The sequence below is a fragment of the Nomascus leucogenys genome, chromosome 10 (genome assembly GCF_006542625.1).
Source record: "Nomascus leucogenys isolate Asia chromosome 10, Asia_NLE_v1, whole genome shotgun sequence".
Classification (NCBI taxonomy): domain Eukaryota; kingdom Metazoa; phylum Chordata; class Mammalia; order Primates; family Hylobatidae; genus Nomascus; species Nomascus leucogenys.
The window spans coordinates 20,524,114-20,549,607 of NC_044390.1; the positions used below are offsets into that span (position 1 = coordinate 20,524,114).

Consider the following 25,494-nt stretch of genomic DNA (forward strand, 5'->3'; position numbering starts at 1 on the left):
ATCTCTACAAAAAAAAAAAAAAAAGAAAAAGAAAATTAGCTGGGTGTGGTGATACACACCTGTAGTCGCAGCTACTTCTGGGACTGAAGCAAGAGGCTCTCTGGGAGAGGTACAGGCTGCAGTGAGTCCTGATTTTGCCACAGCACTCCAGCCTGGGTGACAGAGTGGGACCCTGTCTCCAAAAATAAAATAAAATAAACTAGGTTAAATTTTTGAGAAGAACAATTAATAACAAATGAGTGAATGACGAATATTTGAACGGAAGAGATTATATATGAGACAAATTTACAGAGATGGTTTGCAATTGTGTATATAATTCCACAAGGAACAAAATCAGGAATATATAAGAAAATATCTGCTTTAGTCAGGGAGGAAAAAATAAAGAATTAAGAAAAAGAGTCCTAAAAGTTTAGTTACTAATGAACAGAATATTCATTATGCATTGGAGTGTATCTGAGATTTTTGCAAGAAGGAGGATGTTAGCTAAGAAAATTGTATTTGAAGCTCATAGGTGCTTTAAAATTCTTATACTTATGGGAATAGTAAGCTCTGAAATGCTAAAGACAATTGCATGTTTTATACTCTGTAGAAAGGGTTCCTATCATAAAAATAAACAAAAAAGAATAATTCTGTATTTTAAATATTTTTCATCATTAAATATGATCACATTTCAACTTATAATTTTACAGGTACCTACAGAATACTGGACATACGGATTCAGAAACCAGAAGGCTTTATCACCTTGAATCAAGGATTTATTTGATATCATCCTCGGTCTTTACTTCCTATCAAGTAACATTGTTTTGAAAAACAGAATTAACACATTTGTCATAAGGGAGTTTTTTTTTTTTTTTAAATACTTCCCTTACTCTCCAATGCCCAAAAATAGCAAGGTGGTAAAAAGAGAATTAGATGATGATGTTACTGAGTCTGTCAAAGACCTTCTTTCCAATGAAGACTCAGCTGATGATGCTTTTAAGACAAGTGAACTAATTGTTGATGGCCAAGAAGAGAAAGATATAGATGTTGAAGAAGGATCTGAAGTCGAAGATGAAAGACCAGCTTGGAACAGTAAACTACAATACATCCTGGCCCAAGTTGGGTTTTCTGTAGGTTTAGGAAATGTGTGGCGATTTCCATACCTATGTCAGAAGAATGGGGGCGGTAAGTAATTTTTTTAAGTGATAAATTACTGTAGTAAATTGCAATTGGGTTTCTCAAAGAGCTCCTATTATTGCTGTGTCTCATTATTTTTGAAACTTTCAATTTCATTGTAAAGCTAGAGAAACCCACTTCTTTGTGGGAAGTGAGCCCAGATATGTTTTCGGATTAGGTTTCCACAGGAGCAGATGGGCTTGCTGTGAATACTCAGGGACTGCTTAAGGGTAACACATTCTCAACTTCTTTCTCTGGAAGCTTATTAAACATCTCTGAATTACTGAGTGAAACTTTTCTTGCATCATTTGTGCCTGTAAGTTATTCCCTTTGAAGAATAACCTAAAGCTTCTGATATATGACAATACTGGTGAAGGAAAACAGAGAATTTTCTCTCCATGATTTATTAATTCTTAATTTTAAGTTGCCTCATTCTTCAAAAAATAAAAAATGATATGTAACTTAGAATAATTATAATCTTCAAATGCTGACGAGAACATTTAGATCCCAGTAGAAGGAATGTAAACAGATAATATAATGCTAGACATTCTTCATCCTTAGGCATTTTATGTATTTCCTTTCCAGTTCTATGGGGTATTTTGGAACAATGTTCAGTTTCAAAGACAACTTTAAAGAAATTAGCAACCTTAATTTTAAACAAAATTATCTGCAACATCATTGCTATTCTTGCTATTAATATTTGTATTTGTACTTATAATTATAAAGGCTTACTTAGCAAAATTATCTTAGAAGTCTAGGGAAAAAACTTAACAAAGGGGAAAATTATTTATGTATGATGCTAGTTCTATAGTGCACCAAAATCAAACTGAATTTAATTTAACTAACATTGGATTGAAATGTTATTATCTATGTATATGAAATATTATCATGTACATATACATGCTGTTAAAATAAGTGTGGCTGAAAACAAAATATTCCATAAGTCATGCATTTCAGGACACAAAGTATATAAAGAATATTTTGGTATTTGATTCTAGTTTGTGATAATTTTATTGACTGGACAAAAATATGGTTTATTTTTAATGTGGTTGTAATCTATAAACCCTACATCAAATAAAATAATAAAACCCATGCGTATGTAAATTTTTCCTGGCCACTAAACATGAAACTCTAAGATGTTATGGTGACAAAATATGTTTAAGATATCTTTTAGTTAATTCAAACAGGCACAAAACAAAAGGTTTGGAAAAAGTAGCCCAGTTGGCAAATCTGCCTTAGAGGTAAAGATGGATACATAGAGTCAGTGATGCACTATGCATCCCTATACTGAAAATCTCCTTAGCTAGCCGGTAACCTCACACATGAATTATTGATTAAATCAGCTGTAAGCACCTATGTACTATCCTGCTTTTTGTTTCTCACAAATCATTCCATTTGCCAAGACTAGCAGAATATCAATTCTGGTTTTAAGACTTTTTTGCCTTGTAAGTCGTATTGACCACACTATTAAGGAGGATAGCTGATTTGGCTGAAAAGTCAGGTTGACTTCCATTTAGTACAATTTCTCTCTTGCTGGAGAGTGCTAAAAGATTTTATATGTAGTAATTGGTTCTTAGCACAAATGGCTCCTCCTTCTTATTTCCCTATATTAAAAAAGTCAAAATATCTTTTGTAGTATTCTTTTCTACTAAACGGAAATACTAGAAAGCAGTACTGTACATATTATAAAATACCAACCGATTTTTCACTTTAGAATGGTTGTTACAGTACCAAAGATTGTACTGACCATTCAGTATGGCATTGAGTCTTCTAATTGTTGCAGGAATATTTTCTGGCTACACAACCAGAAGATAGCCCTCTGCCTCAGGCTATAAAAATCTTATTCATGAATCATTTAAGCACTTTTCGAGTAATAGAAAAAAAGGTTATAGAATCAATATAAGTTTATTTGCCTAATGATATTATCCTTTTAAAGCACAACGGTTAAGCGAAGTAGGTGGTATAGTATAGAGACTTCCAGATCAGGTTTTGAAGTTGGAATTTGACTGAAGCCTTGCTTTTTTTCACACTAACCATGTGACCTTTCACAGGCTACCTCATTTGTTCAGGCTTAGTTTCCATCCTGTGAAATAGGGTTAATAATTGTATCTATCTCTAAGGATTCTTGTAAGAGATACATTAATAGCTACAGACAATGTGCTTAGAAATGTGGCTGGCAAAAAGTACATGTTCAGATATATGTATTTAAAGCATAACACATTTATTTAATCGCAGCCTTACATGACATGAGAACTTTCAGAAATGAAGACCCAAAGACTCAGGGAAAACTTTTTTTTTTTTTTTTTTTTTCTGAGACCGAGTCTTGCTCTTTTGCCTAGGCTGGAGTTCAGTGGCGCGATCTCGGCTCACTGCAGGCTCCGCCTCCCGGGTTCACGCCATTCTCCTGCCTCAGCCTCCAGAGTAGCTGGGACTACAGGCGCCCGTCACCACGCCCGGCTAATTTTTTTATTTTTGGTAGAGACAGGGTTTCACCGTGTTAGCCAGGATGGTCTTGATCTCCTGACCTCGTGATCCACCCGCCTCGGCCTCCCAAAGTGCTGGGATTACAGGCGTGAGCCACCGCACCCGGCCAACTGTCTGTTTTTATGCTTAGATTACGTGAAGAATAGGCAGCCATCTAGAAATGTGATTGGACAAAAGGGTAGATTTAATGAGAATAGACTAAAGGAAGCAAACACAGCAAGTCCTGTCTGTTCAGATTCTTTTTGGCCTCTCTGAGTAGCATTCCTTCCTCCTGGATATGAAACATGAGGTCTCTGGAATGAGGATCTTCAAGGGAGAAGGAAGAAAATGACATTCCTAGGTTTTGTGGCTTGCTATGGGGAAGAGGCATTCTAGTTTCTATGACCCACCTTGAGGGAAAAGAAATCTTGTGTCTGTGACTTGCTTCAGGGACAAAAAAAGAGTGAGAGACGGGAGAAAAGGAAAAGGCCAAGAAGCCTTGGCTTCCGAGGTCCTTCCAATTTCCTTTAGTTCAAGGCACCCAGCATGCCAACATGCCACGCTTAAAAGAAAAATTATTTCAATAGCTTTTGGAGTACAAGTGGATTTTTGTTACATAAATGAATTATATAGTGATGAATTCAGAGATTTTAATACACCTCTCACCCAAGTAGCATACATTGTACATAATATGTAGTTTTTTAACCCTATCTCCCATCCCAATCTTCCCCTTCTGAATCTCTAAAGTCCATTACATCATACTGTATGCCTTTGCACACTTATAGCCTAACTCCTACTTATAAATGTGAACATAAAGTTTTTGGTTTTTTTACTCCTAAGTTACTTCACTTAGAATAATGGCCTCCAGCTCCGTTCAATTTAAAATGAAGGGCATTATATTGTTCCTTTTTATGGCTAAGTAGTATTCTATGGTGCATAATATCACCTTTTCTTTATCCACTCATTAGTTGAAGGGCACTTAGGTTGGTTCCACATCTTTGCAATTGTGAATTGTACTGCTGTAAACATATGCATGTAAGTGTCCTTTTCTTTTTGTTTTTGGCTTTTTTTTTTTTTTTTTTTGACAAGGTCTCATTGTGTCACCCAGACTGGAGTGCAATGGTGCAATCTCAGCTCACTGCAACCTCTCCCCCTCTCTGGACTCAAGAGTCAATCTTCCCACCTCAGCCTCCTGAGTAGCTGGGACCACAGGCGCGCACCCCATGCTCAGCTGTTTTTTTTTTTTTTTTTTTTTTTTTTTTAAAGTAGAGACAGGGATCTCACCATATTGCCCAAGCTGGTCTCGAACTCCTGAACTCAAGCGATCTGCCAGCCTCGGCCTCCCAAAGTGCTGAGATTACAGGCATGAGCCACCGTGCTCAGCCTCAAGTATCTTTTCCATATAATAACTTTTTTTCCTTTGGGTAGATATCTAGGAGTGGGCTTGCTGGATTGAATGTAGATCTACTTTTAATTCTTTAAGGGTTCTTCATACTGTTTTCTATAGAAGAATTTCAGATAGAAGAAAAGTCTTAAGTATCCAATAGCATGTCATGCACACATAACTGGAAAAAAGTCTCCAATGAGTTCAGTCATAATTCTTTCTTTTTTCTTACTCATTCACATGCATATAAACAATCCATTCATAATCTAAGATTTGATGCAGGTGTTAAAATTCACTTTCAGTCTTTGGGAAAAACATTCAGGTCAGCATTTCCTGAATGTTACTAATCACTTTAGAATTAGAATTTTGTTTTCTAAGCTCATGCATCCAATTTTTACATTGTATATGTAGTTTTGTTAGAATCAACTAAGAATGAAAGACTGAAAATCAGTCATAGAAAGATTCAGATTATGTAGCAACCACTATGTAGGGAAAATTCCTGGATATAATCATTATTACAGAGATATACAGATGCTGAGATAAATAATTTGAAAAAATCCATTATTTCACTGCTTCAGCTGAATACAGTTACTCACTAAATATTTGTATTCCACTAAATATTCCATAAGATGATTTGAATAGCTTCAAAAATCTATTCAGTGCCATTAAACATATGATAAATATGTTCAATCTATTCAGTGCCATCAAACATATAATAAATATGTAGAAATGTATAATGAAAGGCTCTTTATAGAAAATAGGAATTAGTTACCATTGATTATAAGACCTTTACATTTTACAGTATCTATTTGGATGAAACTGCAGATTAAAAAATTGAATGTAAGAAGTTTAGCTAAGAGGTTATTTAATAATAATTTGCACATGTAGCCTCATGTTGGAATGACCTCTGCAGGCTGAGGTGGGAAGATCCCTTGAGCTGGGTAGTTTGAGAATGCAGTCAACAGCAATCACACCACTGTCCTTCCGCCTGGATGACAGAGTGAGACCCTGTCTCTAAAAGAAAAGAAAAGGAAAGAAAGACACAAAGAAATGAGTAAAGGTTTCACATTTATCTTTTTATAATTCAGTTAATAGAATCTTGTATTAACATTGTCAAACTATTTAGGTGCCTTTTAAAATCACTAGTCATAATCATATGTCTTAATTTGTGATTTAACTAAAAAATACTTTTTAAAATATGGAAACTTTATTACCAGGATAATAACATATACATTTTTACAATAGATATTAAATGTTTCAATTTCTTAATGACCCTTTCTACCTTTTCTGATAATTTTGGAAAACAAAAAACTATTTGTGTACGTCTTTTATGTAGTATTTATGGGAAAAATGACATTTGCCCCTGATAGAAGTTATTTTGCTGTTTTTTTTTCTTTTTCAGTCTAAGCAGACATTTCTTCTTCCATGATGTTATTTTATTTGGAAAAAAAGTCAACTTTAATGCCATAAAATCTCATTCACTCAAATTTTTCTGATTAGGAATGCATTATTTCAATGAGTGTATAAATTTTAATAAATGAGTTCATAAACATTGTGTGAAGAAGATTTCTAGGAGTTTGTGAAACCTGCCCCAGAAAAGAATGAATTTTAAATAATCAATTATTTTTAAGGAAAATGAAACTCTTTTACTCTTTAAGTATAAACTAAAGCTATTCATTAATATTCTTAATTTTATCCTAATTATTTTATTATCAGAAACTCTTTGTAGAAATCAAATTCAAGTTTCAGAATCTAGAAAGTGCAAAGTAATGAAATTGTGCCTTTTTCAGAGTTCTCCGTAATTACACTGTTTAGTAATTCAAATATTATCTTTAATGGGATAAACTGAATTAGTGTATTTTCTACTGTGAGTATTGAAAATATAATCTATTTTTTGTTCTTGTTTCTTTAGGTGCATATCTTTTACCATATTTGATACTACTTATGGTAATAGGTATTCCCCTTTTTTTCCTGGAACTCTCTGTGGGTCAAAGAATTCGGCGAGGCAGCATTGGTGTATGGAATTACATAAGCCCTAAACTGGGCGGGATTGGATTTGCAAGTTGTGTAGTAAGTTTCCTGGTGTTGATGTATGCTGGAATCTTTATAGGGTTTGAAATTATATAATTCATTTTTAAATGAAACTTTGGAGTGTGTGTTAATAAACAACTCTTTTTACCATGTTTTAGAAAACATTACTGGTATATGGGCTAACTATAAATATTGATATAGCTCAATATTGTTAATGCCTGTTCTAAGTCCTGAGAAAGACATTAACTTTTTAGAAAAGATAATGTGTCCCAAATAAATAATAAAATGAAGAGGATTTTAAAATGTTAAATAAAATTTTACGCATTTGATCTCATTGTTTTAATGGAAGAGGTATGAGAGGTTTAATGGAATATCATTTTATTTTGCAGGTGTGCTATTTTGTGGCTCTCTACTACAACGTCATCATTGGCTGGAGTTTGTTTTATTTTTCTCAGTCGTTTCAGCAACCCCTGCCTTGGGATCAGTGTCCTTTGGTGAAAAATGCTTCACATACTTGTAAGATATGTATATTATAGTGTTTTGGTATTTAAAACATTATAAGAGTGGCAAAGGTACAAACTTTCAAGATTTTTTTCTTTTTTAAAATAATGTAGAAACGTCATTCAAAATTATCATTATAACAGACTTTGCTCACATTCAGGATTGACACATTCTTAGAGATAGACTTTTGGGACCATCTAATTTTTCTAGCTCTTTCCAAGTTATTTTACTATGCCCTATGATATTAGGGTAAAGTATTATAAGCCTTCACTTACTAACTTTGATAATCTTTATTTTGTATGTCCTGATTGATGCCTTACATTTTCATTAAAGCTAACACAAAGGGGACAGAAATAAGAATTTGAATGAAAATAGTTGCTTTTATGTCTTTGGTTCTGTTGTTTCATACTTTTCCCATCATTTTTTTTAAATCCCATAATATAATACAAATATTATAAAGAGCAGTCACCTATAGTAGTGATGTCTAGTAAACATAGATTGCAATGCACAGGTATAGTTTATATTTTTCAAGTAAACATGTTTAAGGAAAGCAAAAAGAAATAGATGAAATATTTTACTTAATCTAATATATAAAAATATTATTTCAATATATAATTACTCTAAACATTGTTAATATAATAATTCACAATAATTTTCTTATACTGAATCTGAAATCTAGTTCAAATTTCACATTTGTAACCCATGTCACTTTAGATTGGCCCCATTTCAAAAGCAACATGTGGCCAGCAGCTAGCATATTTGACAGTGCTTACCCAGGGAGTCAATCCCATAATTCCAGGGGTAGTAGGGGTGATCAACCTGATTCGTTTAAATTACTTTGATAAGGGGTTGGGTGCGGTGGCTCACGCCTGTAATCCAAGCACTTTGGGAGGCCGAGGCAGGTGGAGCCCCTGAGGTCAGGAGTTCGAGAACAGTGTGGCCAGTGCGGTGAAACCACATCTCTACTAAAAATACAAAAATTAGCTGGGTTTGGTGGCAGGTGTCTGTAATCCCAGCTACTTGGGAGGCTGAGGCAGGAGAATCACTTGAACCCAGGGGGCAGAGGTTGCAGTGAGCCGAGATCGCTCCATTGCACTCCAGCCTGGGCAATGGAGTGAAACTGGGTCTCAAAAATAAAAATAAAAATAAAATAAGAATAATTAAATAAATAAAAATTACTTTTATGATAAGAGGTTCACATATTCTTACTACAGAGCTGCATAAGAAATATCTAACAGGATACATTTATGTTGGTTGCACAGTTGAGTTTTTATTGTTCATTGTGAATTTACATGCTGCTGTATAATGGTAGTACTTTTCCAGGAAGCATTAAGAATTCACTTACAGGTATATTGGAAAAAAAATTGTCTCATTGCTTTTTATATTCTGAAATAACTGTGTGTTACTTTTCTTTCTACAGTTGTAGAACCAGAATGTGAGCAAAGTTCTGCCACCACCTATTACTGGTACAGGGAAGCACTGAATATTTCAAGTTCCATTTCTGAAAGTGGGGGCTTAAACTGGAAGATGACCATCTGCTTGTTGGCTGCCTGGGTCATGGTTTGCTTAGCTATGATCAAAGGCATTCAGTCTTCTGGAAAAGTTAGTATGTTAGAGCCCTTCCCCGTCCTGCTAATCACCATTTCTGGATTCATCCCTCTCTCAAAGTCTGTTACGAATTTCTGTGAGCAAATCACACATAAGACTTCATTCTAGGTAGTTAAAGATTAGTGATAAGTGACACTTTAAAAGTACTTAAATTTTTAAAAAGACAAATAAAAACGTAAGTGTTTTATAGTGAAATCTAAGGTTAATTATAATCCTTCCTTATTTCAACAAGATCTTTAAAATTTTGTTAATACTTAAAAGTCCTTTCTTTTTGCCCTTTATTCAATTAACCCTAATGTTTCAGTTCTCTAATTACGAATTAGTTAAATTATGGAAGTTGGGGAAAGTGGTAAAATAAGTAATTCATTCATTTTGTTTGTTTGATATCATTTGTTTCTCTCTGCTGTAGGTGTTCTAAAGAATAGTTGCATAAGACATTTTGAAATAATTTAATGTGGAGTGTTTCTTAAAGCTCAGAACATCATTAAGTAGTTAATAATAATTCCAACAAGGAATTCAGAGTAATGTAAAAGACTAAATATCATTCCTTCTAAGGCAAATTGAAAATTAGAATGGTTGTGGTTTAAAAAGACATCAAGTGAATTCTAGGTAGCTTGTTTGTTATTATTTTTAAAGGATGCGCTAGGAAAGTAATTGCTATTCACTATTTTGCTTTCATATTACTTTTTTTTTTTCATAATCACAGCCATTGTTCTAAAGCTCTCTACATCTCTGGGCTGGATCATAGCAAGAATTTACTGTTGGCTCTTTTCTCTGCCATTTAACAGTCCAGCTGTGCTATTTTCCTTTTCAAAGTATAACTCTGATTTCAGGCTAACTTATTACCACTCATCATCACATACTAGCAGGAATGGCAATAGTAGTAGTAGTAGCAGTAATAGTAGAAGTAGTTGTAATAATAATAATAATAATAATAGATGATAATGATAAAGGTGTTTCTGATAAGAATTAGGGTAAGAACAGTAATTGAAGCCAATATTTATTAAAAATTTATTTTGCTTTGGGTACTGTGATAACTACTTTTTATACTTTATCCCATTTAATATAAAAACAACTCTTGAGAAGTAATTTTGATTTTCAGAAACATTTTACAGATTTAAAATAAACAGGCTTGAGGAATTAGGTTAACTTATCCAAAGTTTCATGGCTATTAAGTTCTAGTATTTGGAGTCAAATGCAGGTCTGTATAAATCTAGAGCCCATGTTCTTTAACTGCAACACTATAATGTCTCACCCCTCCTAGTCCCATCGATTAGTGGACTCTTTTAGGGCAGAAGTCTGTCTAATTCATCTTTGCTTCCTGTTACTTTACATTTAATTAAAATTTTTAGTGACTTTTTAACTTGTAAATTGAAGCTGATTTTACATTTATCTTTCTGCAGGAAACTCTGTATCATTTTGTCTTTTGAATTTGTGAATATACCTGATAACACATCTAAATATCTTTAAGTCTTTGGCAAATGTTACTGTATTATCTGACTAAATAACTTCAAATTTTTCGATTGTGTGTGTCTTCCACTATGTCAGAGCCACATTCCCGTCACATTATAAATGAAGGAATAGATTCTTAAATAAGACCTAACCATATTTATATTATTCCTAACATAACATCATTTGGTAGAAAGAAAACCAACTGTAGTCATACAGAGAAGCTCAAAAACTCTTGTACTCAAGTTACTACCACGTTTTGTTTCTGTTTCTTCTTAGTCTGTGTCTTAGCATCACTTAAAGAACTATTCATCCTTTTCTTATCACAGAATCTTGGGTTGTTTTTCTCATGTCATGTAGTGTAAATTTATATAGAAAATGTAATATAATTTACTTATTACATACATTTATTATTTTAATGAGAATGCTTCAGGAAAAGACTGGTATTTGGGCAATATTTGAAGAAAGAATTTAACAGGCACTGATGGGGAGAAAGCTAGCTGTAGGTAATGTGAGCAAAGATGTGGAAGCCAAAATTGTCACAATTCCTCAATCTGAAACAATGAGTTAAATATAACAAGAATGACTTTATGAGGAATTAAAGGTTAAGCTCTGTGTTTACCTACTAAACAGAAAATGCCTCCAAATAAACAGTGTCACAAGTACAGAAGAGATAAATATTGTTTAAGGCTAGCACATGGGAAAACAACTTAGAGGATTTAGCAGCTAAAAGAAGAATGAGTCAGCTGGTGATGTGCTTGGTCAAAACACACAGTCATAAATGCATATACATATACCCCAAAATGCTGAGTGGAAACTGCATGAATTAAAAGAGGGGTATGATAGGGACATTGTCCTTTGGGCTAGGTAGGCACATATCAGTTGGACCGCATCTGCAATACTGGATTTTACTGAAATCTTGTATTTTCCTTTTTATTATGAGAAATTTCAGCTCTGTGATCAAAATCTTCAAATAGTTAAACCAAAAGAAGAATAGGGCTGCTTTGTGTGGCCATATAAAGCAAAACTATGATCAAATATTGGGTATTATGGAGGAGGTTGTGATGGTGGTAAGCCTTCAAAGAAAGAAAGGCCTTTCAAGAATCAAACTTGATAATAATGAAATCAGTTGCCTCAATGGTAGAGAGTTCAGCATCACTGGAGGTGGTCACACAGAGGTAGCATGTGCCCTAGTTATAGAATCTATTCAGGGGATGACTGCCTCAAATATGTAGGACAGAAATGAGAAGCCCCAGGCTTTCTTCTAACTTTAAGGTAGTATTTTTTACTCCGACTACTTTCCTATTGTTACTACTACTATGCTAAATACTATGCATACATTATCTTGTTTATTCTTTCTATCAGCTAGATAATTTGCATATTTTATCCCCATTTTACTGCAAAGTTGACAAGCTCAGGAAAAGTAAATAGTTGGCCAGAATTAAGCAACCAATACATGATAGACAGGGCTAAAACTAGGCTACAAAATTTTCAAAAAGAATGATACATTCTGAAGGTATGTTTATAATAAACATTTTCATATGTAAAACAATGGTTTATGTTTTTGATTTTTCAAACACTTTAGTAAAATGAAAATGTTTTATACAATCTTTTGAATAATAAAATAGTCTCTCTTACTAATGTACTTGCTTTGACAGGCATAACAGTTGTCAAGGCCCAGGGTGGGGGCTCTTAAAAATCAGTCAAAGGAACACGTTTCTTTGTATCATTTCCCAGTTTTAAAAATGTATATACTTCTTGGACAATGTGTAAGAATCATTCGCCCATTCATTATTATTTTGAGCAAATATTTATTAAGCACTTACTATGTTCTAGACACTGATCTAGTTTTGGAAATACAACGAACAAGGTAAACAATGTGCCTGTCCTCATGGAGTTTCCATTATAGTGGCAGAGGCAGCAAACGATAAACAAATTTATAAAATAACTTCAAGTTATAAGACATAAAGCATGGAAAGAAGAAAGTGGTTGGTATAAATACAGTCAATAGGTTGAATTTAACTCATTTTAATAATATTATGCAACTGGCTATTTTGGTCTAATAAGATTAGAGCCATATGACTGAATGCAAACAATTTGTGTTTAAAAATGACACAGATATTTAAGTAACCTGCTGACTCCTAAGACACATCTTTTTAAATCATGGAATTTAAAAATGAAATACTTTGTCGTCTTACCTGCTCGCAGAGGAATAAAATTGATGTGCTGCCTTCTTGATATCACTTAAGTGTTTGAAATATTGACTTATTTTTCTCCATCTTATAGGCTTGAAATGTTCTTATAACTTATTAGGAAACTGTGTTAGAGTCTTATTGAATCCAGATCAGTGTCCTTAAGTGTTTGAAATATTGACTTATTTTTCTCCATCTTATAGGCTTGAAATGTTCTTATAACTTATTAGGAAACTGTGTTAGAGTCTTATTGAATCCAGATCAGTGTCCTTAAGTGTTTGAAATATTGACTTATTTTTCTCCATCTTATAGGCTTGAAATGTTCTTATAACTTATTAGGAAACTGTGTTAGAGTCTTATTGAATCCAGATCAGTGTCCTTCAGAATTTAAATGTTTGTTGAATTAATAAATTAAAATTGAAATGTTTGGACATATAATTGAATATAATTTTCAAAATACTGCAGAATAACCATAAGCTTGCAATTTTAGGAATTGTGTGCAGGAAGAAAAACTCAAATTCCTGTAAATCCTCTCTCAATGAACAATATATTTGAATATCTGCTCTTTGTCAGGCACTGATGGATATGCAAAGATTAATAGGCCACAGTCTGTCCTCATGGAACCCACAATTCAATGAATGAATTGTGTACAAGAAGAAAAACTTAAATTCCTATAAGTCTTATCTTAATGTGCAATATGTTTTAGTATTATAGTATTGTACAACCATATTATAACATATTGTAATGATGATTAGAACATACTAAGTGGAGTAACAGAAGCACATACTAAGTGTGTGATAGTGGCCAGGCAGTGGCTGACACCTGTAATCCCAGCACTTTTGGAGGCTGAGGCGGGTGGATTGCCTGAGCTCACGAGTTTGAGAACAGCCTGGGCAAAACGGTGAAACTCCGTCTCTACTAAAATACAAAAAATTAGCCAGGCATGGTGGCAGGTGTCTGTAATCCCAGCTACTCGGGAGGCTGAGGCAAAAGAATCACTTGAACCCGGGAAGCAGTGGTAGCAGTGAGCCGAGATTGCACCACGGCTCTCCACCCTGGGCGACAGAAAAAGAAAAAAGAAAAAAAAGAAAAAAGAAAGTGTGTGATAGTGTAGAGTCAGCAATTGCAATTAAACTGGATTTGCAAGAAGGCTTCACAGGGGATGTAAATTTTGGAGTAGGTTTGATGGTTGAAGAGAAGTTCACCAGCAAGTTCACAAAGAACTGTGTATAGGCACAGAGAACAGCAGGTACAAAGCTGAATGACTGCTGAGTATTTCTGTGTGACTTTTACATACAACTTGTGCAGCTTGTGGAAGACGAAGGATGATGTGAAAATTGACTGATGATATTGGAGGATCTGTGGACTCTTGTAAAATGAGTTCCACACTAGCAAACAGTGTGGAACATTTGAGGATTTTTAATAGTTCAGTGATAGCACCAGATTTTTAGAAAGATCACTCTGGCAACTGTGAAAAATGGATTTTTGGGATGCAGAGGAAAGCTAACAGAATCTGGAGGCAAGATGAGCAGGAAACTGTTTTCATACTGAAAGGTGTTGTGCTGTTGAGAGGGGAAGCAAAGGGACAGATGTGAGATTTCTGTGGTAGAATTAGCTGGGTGTGGTGATCAGTTGGTTTATGGGATTTGAGGAAGTGGGACATACTAAGGGTAGATTGGAGTATTTTAGCCTCGAATAATATGAGTACAGGAAGAATCTTTTCTTAGTACCTAATTAGAAATTATATTAAAAATATAAAGATAAAATATAGAATTAAAATATAAAATTAAAAAGGCATATTTTATTGGATAAAATCATAGTCTATCTAGACTTTATAATGTATAATCTTCATTTTCATTTTTATATAAGCAGAATTAATGGAAGTCATTTATATTATTTATAAAACAGTACATTTGAGTTTTGTTTAAAAACGTAAAAAAGCTATTGTTCAAAAGTGAATCCATGCTTCTGGCTAGCCTCAACATTTGTGAAGAAGAATCATAAAGGGGATAACTTTAATTCAAGTGAGATCAAGGCAACTGCCAAATTTAATGAATGCCAAAAGTACGCAGGGAGAATGAAAAAATCCATCTGAAGGCATTCTGATTTTTTAAAAAATCAAAAAATTTGAGTGAAGGATTAATCAAAGGATTAAATCAATTTGAAATTGTTAAAAAATTATGTTCATTACAACTAATTAAGTTAAAATATAATTTATTTTTAAAATATTGAGTTCTAAAGTATGCCGACATTTTATCCATATTTTTTCCTTAAGGTGTGCCACGTGTTTAAATATGATTCTTAAGTGGGTAAAACTAGAGAAAGTGCCCCTTATTGTGTTGCCTTATGTTAATGTTGTTTGTAGTTATTACTGAATTCAGTATCTCTTACCTGCCTGAAGGCATCGTCTGCTATGGCACTTTTTCCTCCATTGTTCGCATTCTCCTTCCATTCCTTCCTTCCACAGATACATATTATAGAGTTACTATGTCAGCAACTGTGTTAAGTGTGTGGGATATGGCAGTAAACAGAAAATATCTTTACCCTCACTAGCTTATACCCCGGTAGAGGATACAAAAAAGAAACACAGAAAGACATAAATAAAATTCGAAAAGTGCTAAGTGCTCTAAACAACAACAGCAACAAACCCAGGGTAATATCATTGAGGGTTGGCAGGGGGCAGATGGGAGAGAAAGGATGGAAAAAGGCATCATCTTATTTTGAGTGGTCAGGGAAGACCTCAGGGAGAAGATGAAGATAAGACTAAAATAGTAAGGAGGAGCAAGTCATCTGCAAATAAGGAAGAGGTGCTCCTGAGGGAAGGTGCAGCCCTGCATCTTAAGGCTGGCTGAGCTTGGTAGACTCGCAGGATAGCAAGGGCCTGAGTGGCCAGAGCTCCATGGGAAGAGTGGTGGCCAGGCAGGCAGGCACTCTAGTGGAAGACTTTGGAGGCCAGAGGGTGGAATCAGCACTTCACTCCAATGGCATTAGAAATTCCTGGAGTGTTTTAAGCAGGGTATGACATAAACCAAGGGGCAGCCAGCAATTCAGTTAGGAGAATATTATGAGTAGTCCAGAACCACTTCTAGATGTTTGGCTTTACTAATGGGATGGAGGGTGGGGCCATTTTCTGAAATAGAGATGGGTGGGAACAGCTTTGAGGGAAATTCAAAAGTTTCCCTCTGGACCTTAAACATTTTAGAGACCTATTAGGCCTCCAGAGGAATATGTCAGGGAGGCAGTGAATGTCTGAGTAGCACACTTCCTTTTCTATTATAAATATTTGCTGAACTGTTTAACGGTGAAAATTGCTGAAGCGGAAAGTAAAATCTTTACGTTTGATTGTTTGGGTTCTGGAAGATACAGCATAGGAACAGTGCTGCATTGAAAGCTTTTCAGAATCACAATGAAAATTTGGTTAAAAGAAAAAGAAATAGGACTTTATTTTGCTGCTTAGAACAACAACAAAAAAGTAGGAATTCATTAGGTAGTTAGTGCCTGTTCATTTCTGTCTTAAATATTTCTTGTTTTATGAACCATAAGGAATCAACACTATTGAAGCTACGCCATAGCTTATGGATTTTTTCAAAGGAGATAGAGTATTTTAAATTTAAATTATATCTCAAATAAAATCTTAAGGCTGAATCACGACTCATAAACCATTCTTAAAAAATGGCTTTAGAAGTTAATAGTTTTTTTAATCCTGTCATGAAACAGTGACTGTCAAAGTACAGAAACTAACATATAAAATCTTAACTATAAAAAAATTGTCATTGCATCCCACTTATTTTTATTTTTCCTTCTTTGCAGATCATATATTTTAGTTCTCTGTTTCCATATGTGGTACTTATATGCTTCCTCATCAGAGCATTCCTTTTAAATGGTTCAATTGATGGCATTCGCCACATGTTTACCCCTAAGGTATGTACCGTATTTCTATTTAAGGCTTATGATCATGAAAGCATTATGTTTATTGTTAAATATTCTAAGTTATATTTAAGGAATAACTGTTCTAATATGTGTACATTAAACTTTTAAATTATAGTTGTTAACCAGTCTTGGAAAAACCAACATTTTTAAATGTATAATTATAGCCATTTATCTCCATTTTTTATATCCCATTTTGATTTTAGAGTAAGGCTACCACTATTTCAACTTCAAAAATCCCTCTTTTATAATAAATTTACTTCTAATTGTTATACTGATTAAACTTTGAAATTTTTCAGTCTTCATTTACTCTTTCCCCTTTATTCTAGTGGTTTTTAACCTTTTTGTGTCATGGATCCATTTGAAAAAGTGACGAGGATTTTCTTACCAAAAAAAAAAAATAATGAACATATTAATTTGCTTAGTGTATCCGGAGGTTGACCGATCATCTAGAATCCATGGACCCTAAAATAAAATTAAGAACGCTAAAATACTCTCTCAGAGAAAATCAGTGTTTTCTTTTTTTAGTTAATTTTTTTGAGGTTTTGCAGTTTTGTGTCTTCTGGAATAATATTTATAGTAATCAGCTTGTGAAATTCTGTAACTTCTATAGATGCGTATATATTTTAGGAAAATTCTCATTAGACTCCATCAAGGGCTCACAACTTATAATCCATCATGCAACTTAGTAGAGATAAACTCAACACTGGGCACACTTAACCTGGTTAATCATAACTGTGGGCTTAATCATAACTTCTTATATTGATTTAACAGGAAAAAAGCTTTTGATTATATATACACACATATATATACACACACACATATATATGTTATTCACTGAAATGAAGGTGCGCCCCACTATTAGTTTGCTAATACTATCATAGGCAGACATAAAGATGAAACTGTCTAAAGATACAATTTCAAAATTAGTTTAGAAATTAAAAGTTATCTGAAGGATGAACGTGCAGGCAGCATTGTGCTGTGAGATTTGGGCAGAAGTGATTAGCTTCTGTGGAATTCTTTGTCACTCCTGGCAGCTGCCTTGATACTGTGTAAAAGAAGCTGTGTTCTTTGCGTGTTTGGTTCTGAGTTGGTATTCATTCTGTAGTAGCAACAATGCTGACACTGGTGTCTGGTTTTCTCAGCTACTTCAAAAGTCCTGTTTAACATTTAGAGTTCTTGGAACTTCTCTGTGAACAACTAGTTAAAATTTACGAGTTTCAGCCACACTATAATTTAAATCTGCTACAAATGGGCCATACTTAATGACCAAAAATACTTATATGTGTAATGTTGAAGAAAATGTTTCTGAGTTCAAGACAACCAAAATTCTGTGTGAATTTCTAGAATATATTCTCTTTCTAAACTGACAACTGCTTGTGACAAAATTCTAAACATTTGATTTAACTAGATATTTTAGAATTTAAATGCTTATATATAAAATAATTCTATATAGCCCCAGTACTGAAAACTGCAGCATGAATTAACATTTCTGACCTAGATTAGGGATCAGTATTAAAATGTTAATTTTCCTTCAGCTAACTTTTCATTGAGTGTTGATAAGACTCTATTACATTTCTGTAGGATGTGATACTCAATATGAGAAGTAATTGTGATTTTTAAAAAATTTACATTGTTTATGTAGGGGAGAAAGTAGGAAAGCACATCAAATACTCCTGAAACAGTGAGTGGAGATTTAGTTCAGAAGTTGGAAGGGATGCTGGGAACGTCTTTAGTAAATCGGTCTTTTCTGCCATCTAGTGGCTAAAGTAGAGATAGACAGTTGAATGTATTTTAATAGAATATGACGTAGCAAAGGTCAGTAAACAATGTGCATATGTTAATTGTTCATAAATTATGAAGATAATCATGATTATGTTTAATAAGAATACTTCATAGATTTTAATAGCCAAAAGTACTTGGAGCAATACATCCTATTATTTGAGAGAATATGGATTTTGGAATCTACCTGTGTTCTTATTTCGTCTCTACCTCAGAGCTGCTGTGTAATCTTAGGCAAGTTACATAACCTTCCCAAGACTCAGTTAATAGTAGCAACAACTTCGTGGGTTGTTGTGAATACTACATGAGTTAAACCATATGAAATGCTTACCAGTGTGTTTGCCCCTATAGCTCATCTATGTTATCGGTTACTGAACATTTTTAGAGTGTGGTAGGCACCGTGGTAAGTGATACACTTATTATTCCGATCTTTCTGAAGAAGCCGAAACTCAGAGAGGACACGCCATTTGCCATTGGTTGCACTATTTTAAAATTACTAAATGGCAGAATCAGAATCTGAAACTCTCTGTAGAACTCATGTTCTTAGTCATGTTTGACATTGCTCTCAATAAAGGCAATTTGATTGTAATGGTAAAAAGAGATAAAATGCCAATTTAAACGCTATTATTACTGAAATCAAACTGAACTGTTTATTAAGGTCTGTGCAACAAATGGCTGATCTGAATTGTTTCATTTAAGTTTTGATTATATACAGTGATAATTATCTAAGACGTAAAGCACAACTACATGAAATACCTGTTCAATATTTAATATCTGTTCAATGTCAGAACTTTGGATCTGAAAGAGTATCTTATAGACAATATAGATGAATTTCTTCTATTTTCAAAGAAAAATCTTGTAGTAGACTTTTGAATGAATGAAGAATACATATGTGAATATGAAAGGTACAAATAGTTCAACTCTACCAAGTTTATAATTGTTTTCGGCTCCAACCATTAGATTAACAGCAGAAAACACAAAACATGGAGTGTTAGTGAAGCAACTATTAACTTTTATTGTAATTGACCTGTTTTGCTATGGAAAGAAAAAAGACATAATGGGAAATGATTGAAGATAATTAATTTTTCTTCACATTCTCATTTCATATTTCATTTGATATTCTTAAAATATTTAAAAACCACCATGTAAGTAGAAAATCCCCATGTACTTAAAATCTCCATGTAAAGGACTGATAAACTTTCTTATTCATAATTATTTGCTTCCTAAAAATAGATGTTTATGCTTAAGAACATATTATTTCCCGATTTAAATAACCTTTGGGTGCATAAATATCATTGTAATATACTGAAACAGTAAATTGCATAAAAATTAATTATTCTGAAATATTATTTTGTGGCTGATTCTATTATGTTTATTTTTAAACAGCTTGAAATAATGCTGGAGCCCAAGGTCTGGAGAGAAGCTGCTACTCAAGTGTTCTTTGCCTTAGGTCTGGGATTTGGTGGTGTCATTGCCTTTTCAAGCTACAACAAGAGAGACAACAACTGCCACTTCGATGCTGTCCTGGTGTCCTTCATCAATTTTTTCACTTCTGTCCTGGCAACATTGGTGGTGTTTGCAGTTCTGGGCTTCAAAGCAAATGTCATAAATGAGAAATGCATTACACAGTATGAATATTAATTTCCATTTGCCTTTTTTCTTAGTTTTTGTGTGTATTTATAATTTTATTGATACATGATAGCTATACATATTTATGAGATACATGTGATAGTTGGACACAAACATACAATGTATAATGGTCAAATCTGGGTAATTGGGATAGTCATCACCTCAAACATTAATCATTTCTCTGTGTTGGGAACATTGCTCATTCATTAGCTTATAATGGCATAGTCGTTTACAAACTATACACCAAAGAACTCTTATGTGCTCATTTGTATGTTGTTTTATTTTTCAGAAATTCAGAGACGATCATGAAATTTTTGAAAATGGGGAACATTAGTCAGGATATTATTCCCCATCATATCAACCTTTCAGCTGTTACTGCAGAAGATTATCATTTAGTTTATGACATCATTCAAAAAGTGAAAGAAGAAGAGTTTCCTGCTCTTCATCTCAATTCCTGTAAAATTGAAGAAGAGCTAAATAAAGTTAGTAAGCCATGTTTGAGCAATAAAATAATTATCATTCACTTGAAATATGCATTATCGAGCAGACTCCCTTGAGGAAAAGGGCCTTAAAATGCCCGAAGAAGCTCTTAAAATGCCCAGAGAAGCTCCTGGGCATTATAAGGCCTTCAGAATTTACATTCTTAATTTTAGAAAATATGTTTTCTTAAATGGTAAAGATTTGCTTTATTTTAAAAAGTTATTTCGTTGAGCCACAATAATTTAAAATATGAATATAAAGTGATTTTCATCATAGAATGATGATTAGTCTGAAATCTTTCTTGCTATAATATTCAGTACAGAATTAGAATTATGGCTCTCATTTACACATACATTACATGATTGCTTTGATGCATGAGTAATATTTAAAATAGAAATTTTAATAGTTGTGTTCTACAAGTCATGATCAAGTTCTTTTTTTTTGAGCCGTAGTCTTGCTCTGTCACCCAGGCTGGAGTGCAGTGGTGTGATCTCGGCTCACTGCATCCTCCGCCTCCCAGGTTCAAGCAATTCTCCTGGTCAGCCTCCCGAGTAGCTGGGATTACAGACACATACCACCACACCTGGCTAATTTTTGTAATTTTAGTAGAGACGGGAGAAGGGGGTTCACCATGTTGGCCAGGCTGGTCTCGAACACTTGACCTCATGATCCGCCCGCCTTGGCCTCCCAAAGTGCTGGGATTACAGGCCTCAGCCACCGTGCCCAACCGATGAAGTCCTTTTTCTTAGCTACGTTGTATTAAATAAGAAATAGGTCACCATTAATAAATGTCCTTGTATTGGCTGCCACTGTCTCCTGTATGTCAAAAACGAAAATATAATGGAGAAATTAGTCACTAATTACTTGCTTTAAGATAGTTAACTGTACTTGAGACTAACATAAAGAATCGTGTGTGGATATTATTCATTAAAAAGTAAAGCCATCATTAATATAAAAACCTTGAATTCCTTAAGGAAATATTTAATTAATTACTAATGTACCATTTAAAGTTTTCTTTTTTTTAATTCTCATCTATCTTTATGAGACAACACGATCAACTTGGTTATAGGTACAGTTAGTTAGACAAAGTAAGTTATTATTTTACAACTCAATATTTGTGATATTTATAAAAATAAACTCACATTAATATTTGCAAGTAATTCCATTTCTTTCTGCCCAATTGGAGTATCTGTCTTTTTATTCATTGTGTTATTAGTTTTGACTGGAAATTCATTGTGTCTCCTGAATTATGAAAACCAGCATATCAGCCCAACTTTTTTTTTTTTTTCAAATCAGGGAGGTAGGAATATCAGAAGTAAAAAAAGGTAAAGATGTAAGTTTTTTAAATTAAAAATTGGCTCTTTATAATCTACTTATTCTGTTCACATCCTTTTATTTTGCATTTGCAGTTTTCTCTTAAATCAAAACAAGTTTATTATTCATAGTATATATATAGTTTACAACAGTTGATTGAGCCACTTTCAGGTAAGGTAAAACCAAATTTTGAAAACCTTTATATATGAGCCAGAAAGAGTTGTATATATGTATTTGTATTTATATATCTACGATAATATGTCACTATTCATATTCATAAGATTTAACAACACCAAAAATATTATGTATTCTTTAATATAATTTTTCATTCTAGGAGCCTTGTGAAATAGTTAGTATATACAACACAATCGTGTACTCTGTTTAGTAATTATAAACAAAATTTCATTATTTGGATCTGCTTGATCTAATTAAATCCAGGTTCTGAGAATGACAACATGATTTATCAGGTTAAGAGCTGATGTGAGCATGTCTATTTCCAGCAGTCCTGGACATTATTCAGAGATCTTTCCTCTTCATTGTAACTGATATATAGAGCCATTGTTTAATAATTATTCTGTACTAATGTTGCTATTTTGTGTATTTTGCAGGCTGTTCAGGGGACTGGCCTAGCTTTTATTGCCTTTACAGAAGCGATGACACATTTTCCTGCATCTCCCTTCTGGTCAGTGATGTTTTTCCTCATGCTGGTCAATCTAGGCCTTGGCAGTATGTTTGGAACCATTGAAGGGATTGTCACGCCTATTGTGGACACTTTCAAAGTGAGGAAAGAAATTCTTACTGGTGAGTTTTTTTGTATTTGACTTTTCATTGAACAAAGCCAGGCCATTTTATTCTTGGTGAAAGATTAGAGATGAAAACTGAAAAGTCTTATATTTTGAGTTTTATTAATGTCTATTATTACTATTTATTTATTATTGTATACATTGTATAAATTTATTTTATTTTATTTCAATTGTATAAATTTTATTGTATATATAATATAATATGGTTGTTTTAATATAAATTATATTTTATCATTTATAATAAATATTTATTGTTATAATTCATTAATAGTAATGCATTACCAAGAATGACTGACACTAAAGTCATGGAGTGTTTGTGTATAATTTTTGTACAAGTCAAGTAATCATAATTAGAGCAGTTCAGATGCGACATTCCTATCCAAAAAGTGCATAGCTGAAAATGATAAACCTAAATCCAGTTCTCAGATACAGCAGCAGTAGTAATTTACTAGAAATTAATGTCTCCAAGTAGAGAAGAAAATAAAACAATTTATCAATATGGATGGTAGTTAATAGGTCCAATTTGCAAGTGATTATTAAAGTACCAGTTTAATGCATCATACTCCCATTTAACAGCTATAAAGGATAGAAAAGAAATTATGAGATATACAAATATATAAAAAATCTCTTCTCCAAAAACAATAACACTAAAATTAAAATCAGATTGCATAGATAAGACTTATAGCATGTAAAATACTGATAGAGACATATAAGAATTCAAAAGAGTCTAGGTCATCTAAATATATGATGGAACTGTCAGAGAAAGAGATGGAAGTTGAATTGGAAAGAGGAAGGATCTTCTCAAGGGTCAGAGGATAACTAGTAAACATACACAAATGAAGATAAAGGCAACAGTAAGAAAGCCAACCATACGAGAGTACAGAAACAATACTGGTAAGTGATGTAAAATAAGATTGGATACAAATTTTGTAGAGATGACCATGAATGCTGGGCAGTGGTGTGCAATTCCCCAAGGCTCTTTTTTTTTTTTTTTTTTTTGAGACGGAGTCTTAACAGTGGTGTGATCTCAGCTCACTGCAAGCTCCGCCTCCCGGGTTCACGCCATTCTCCTGCCTCAGCCTCCCGAGTAGCTTGGACTACAGGCACGTGCCACCACGCTCAGCTAATTTTTTGTATTTTTTTAGTAGAGACGGGGTTTCACCGTGTTAGCCAGGATGGTCTCAATCTCCTGACCTCGTGATCCGCCCGCCTCGGCCTCCCAAAGTGCTGGGATTACAGGCATGAGCCGCCGCGCCCAGCTCTTTTTTAGCCATAAAAAATTTGCTAATAATTTATGTCTAAATAAGTCTCAAATATATACCTTTCTCATTTGCTGCTCTGATAATTATGTCTGTATGTGTTTGTGCGTGTGCATGTATGTGCGTGCATAAAACAATTTAATTTCAGCAGTTTGTTAATATTGATAGCTATATATCCACAATTCAGCTGAACAGAAATGAGAAATTGCTTTATATTGGCCAGGCGCGGTGGCTCATACCTGTAATCCAAGCACTTTGGGAGGCCGAGGCGGGCGGATCACAAGGTCAGGAGATCGAGACCATCCTGGCTAACATGGTGAAACCCCGTCTCTACCAAAAATACAAAAATTAGCCGGGCGTGGTGGCGGGCACCTGTAGTCCCAGCTACTCGGGAGGCTGAGGCAGGAGAATCGCGTGAACCCGGGAGGCGCAGCTTGCAGTGAGCCGAGATTGCGCCACTGCACTCCAGCCTGGGTGATAGAGAGAGACTCTGTCTCAAAAAAAAAAAAAAAAAGAGAGAGAAACTGCTTTATATTATTCAAGAAAGTGATTTCTACTTCTTAATATGAAAATCCATATCCTGCCTGACATGCAGGCTAAAGTCATTCTTGTATTCTTATCGTTGCTCACCACATCCAAACTGTCACTCCTGTAGTAAAGGGCTTACAGGTTAAGGAAAAAGTAACAGTGTAAAGGGAAAATCACACAAAGTAGTATTTTCTAAGACCTTCTGGAAGGCTTATTTGGAAAGAGCAAAGGGGAATGTACCCTCTTTCCCACTTCTTGTTTTTTGGGATCATACTGATACTTCAAATAGTAGTCATATTTGACCTCAAGGAAATATTACCTCATTTTCTTTGGTAGGTGTGTTTATTTCTTCTTTCTGCAGTAAGATTTAGGCAAATAAATTACTCATTATCTTTTTCCCTCACATCTCCAGCAAAACTCTTACTGTCTGTACCACTTATAATGCACTTTTTCATATTTGCCTCATACTGGGGTGTAATTAGGAGATAGTGAAAGTGACACAGGCTGTTGAGGCAGACAGATTTGGGTGCAGATCCAAACTCCGCTACTTCCAGCTTGAGACTTTAAGCACATTACTTAATGTTCTTCAGGATCATTTCTCTCATCTGTAAACAAAGCAATACATTGTTCAATTGGGATGTTATACAAATTAAGTGAGAGAATGCAATATTATTTTATACTGTGATAAGCATTTAAATTTAATATGCAGTAGAATCTAAGTAAATGTTACTTTTCTTATTCTACATTATATGTTTACATACGATATTCATTTCTGTAAGATGTAACTCACAGCACTAGTATAGTACTTAAGAAATGGAGGTAATTTCTTCATGTAACACATACTTGCTGAAATTGTTAGGGAACATTCATGTGATTGAATCCATGGATGTCTTTTTTCTTTAGCTGCCATTACTTCTTCTTTCAAGTTTACTCACCTCTGCCGAAATGTGGTTGAGAAATGGAATGCAGTCATCTTTTACATTTGGAGG

The 25,494-nt window shown here is 34.0% G+C and overlaps 1 protein-coding gene across 3 annotated transcripts in view; it reads left to right on the plus strand.

Moving 5' to 3' along the window:
* SLC6A15 (solute carrier family 6 member 15) overlaps nt 1-25,494 on the plus strand; it is a 72,413-nt gene that overhangs the window by 19,769 nt on the left and 27,150 nt on the right. For 2 of the 3 annotated variants that reach the window (XM_030819893.1, XM_012499926.2), the window contains exons 2-9: nt 690-1,164; nt 6,915-7,072; nt 7,423-7,549; nt 8,955-9,136; nt 16,594-16,704; nt 19,879-20,120; nt 20,411-20,603; nt 22,524-22,716. In XM_030819893.1, the coding sequence (XP_030675753.1) occupies nt 876-1,164; nt 6,915-7,072; nt 7,423-7,549; nt 8,955-9,136; nt 16,594-16,704; nt 19,879-20,120; nt 20,411-20,603; nt 22,524-22,716 (1,495 nt within the window). In that variant the 5' untranslated portion in view covers nt 690-875. Of the gene's footprint in view, nt 1-689; nt 1,165-6,914; nt 7,073-7,422; nt 7,550-8,954; nt 9,137-16,593; nt 16,705-19,878; nt 20,121-20,410; nt 20,604-22,523; nt 22,717-25,494 lie in introns of those variants that run through there. The other variant, XM_030819892.1, reaches the window with a different exon arrangement.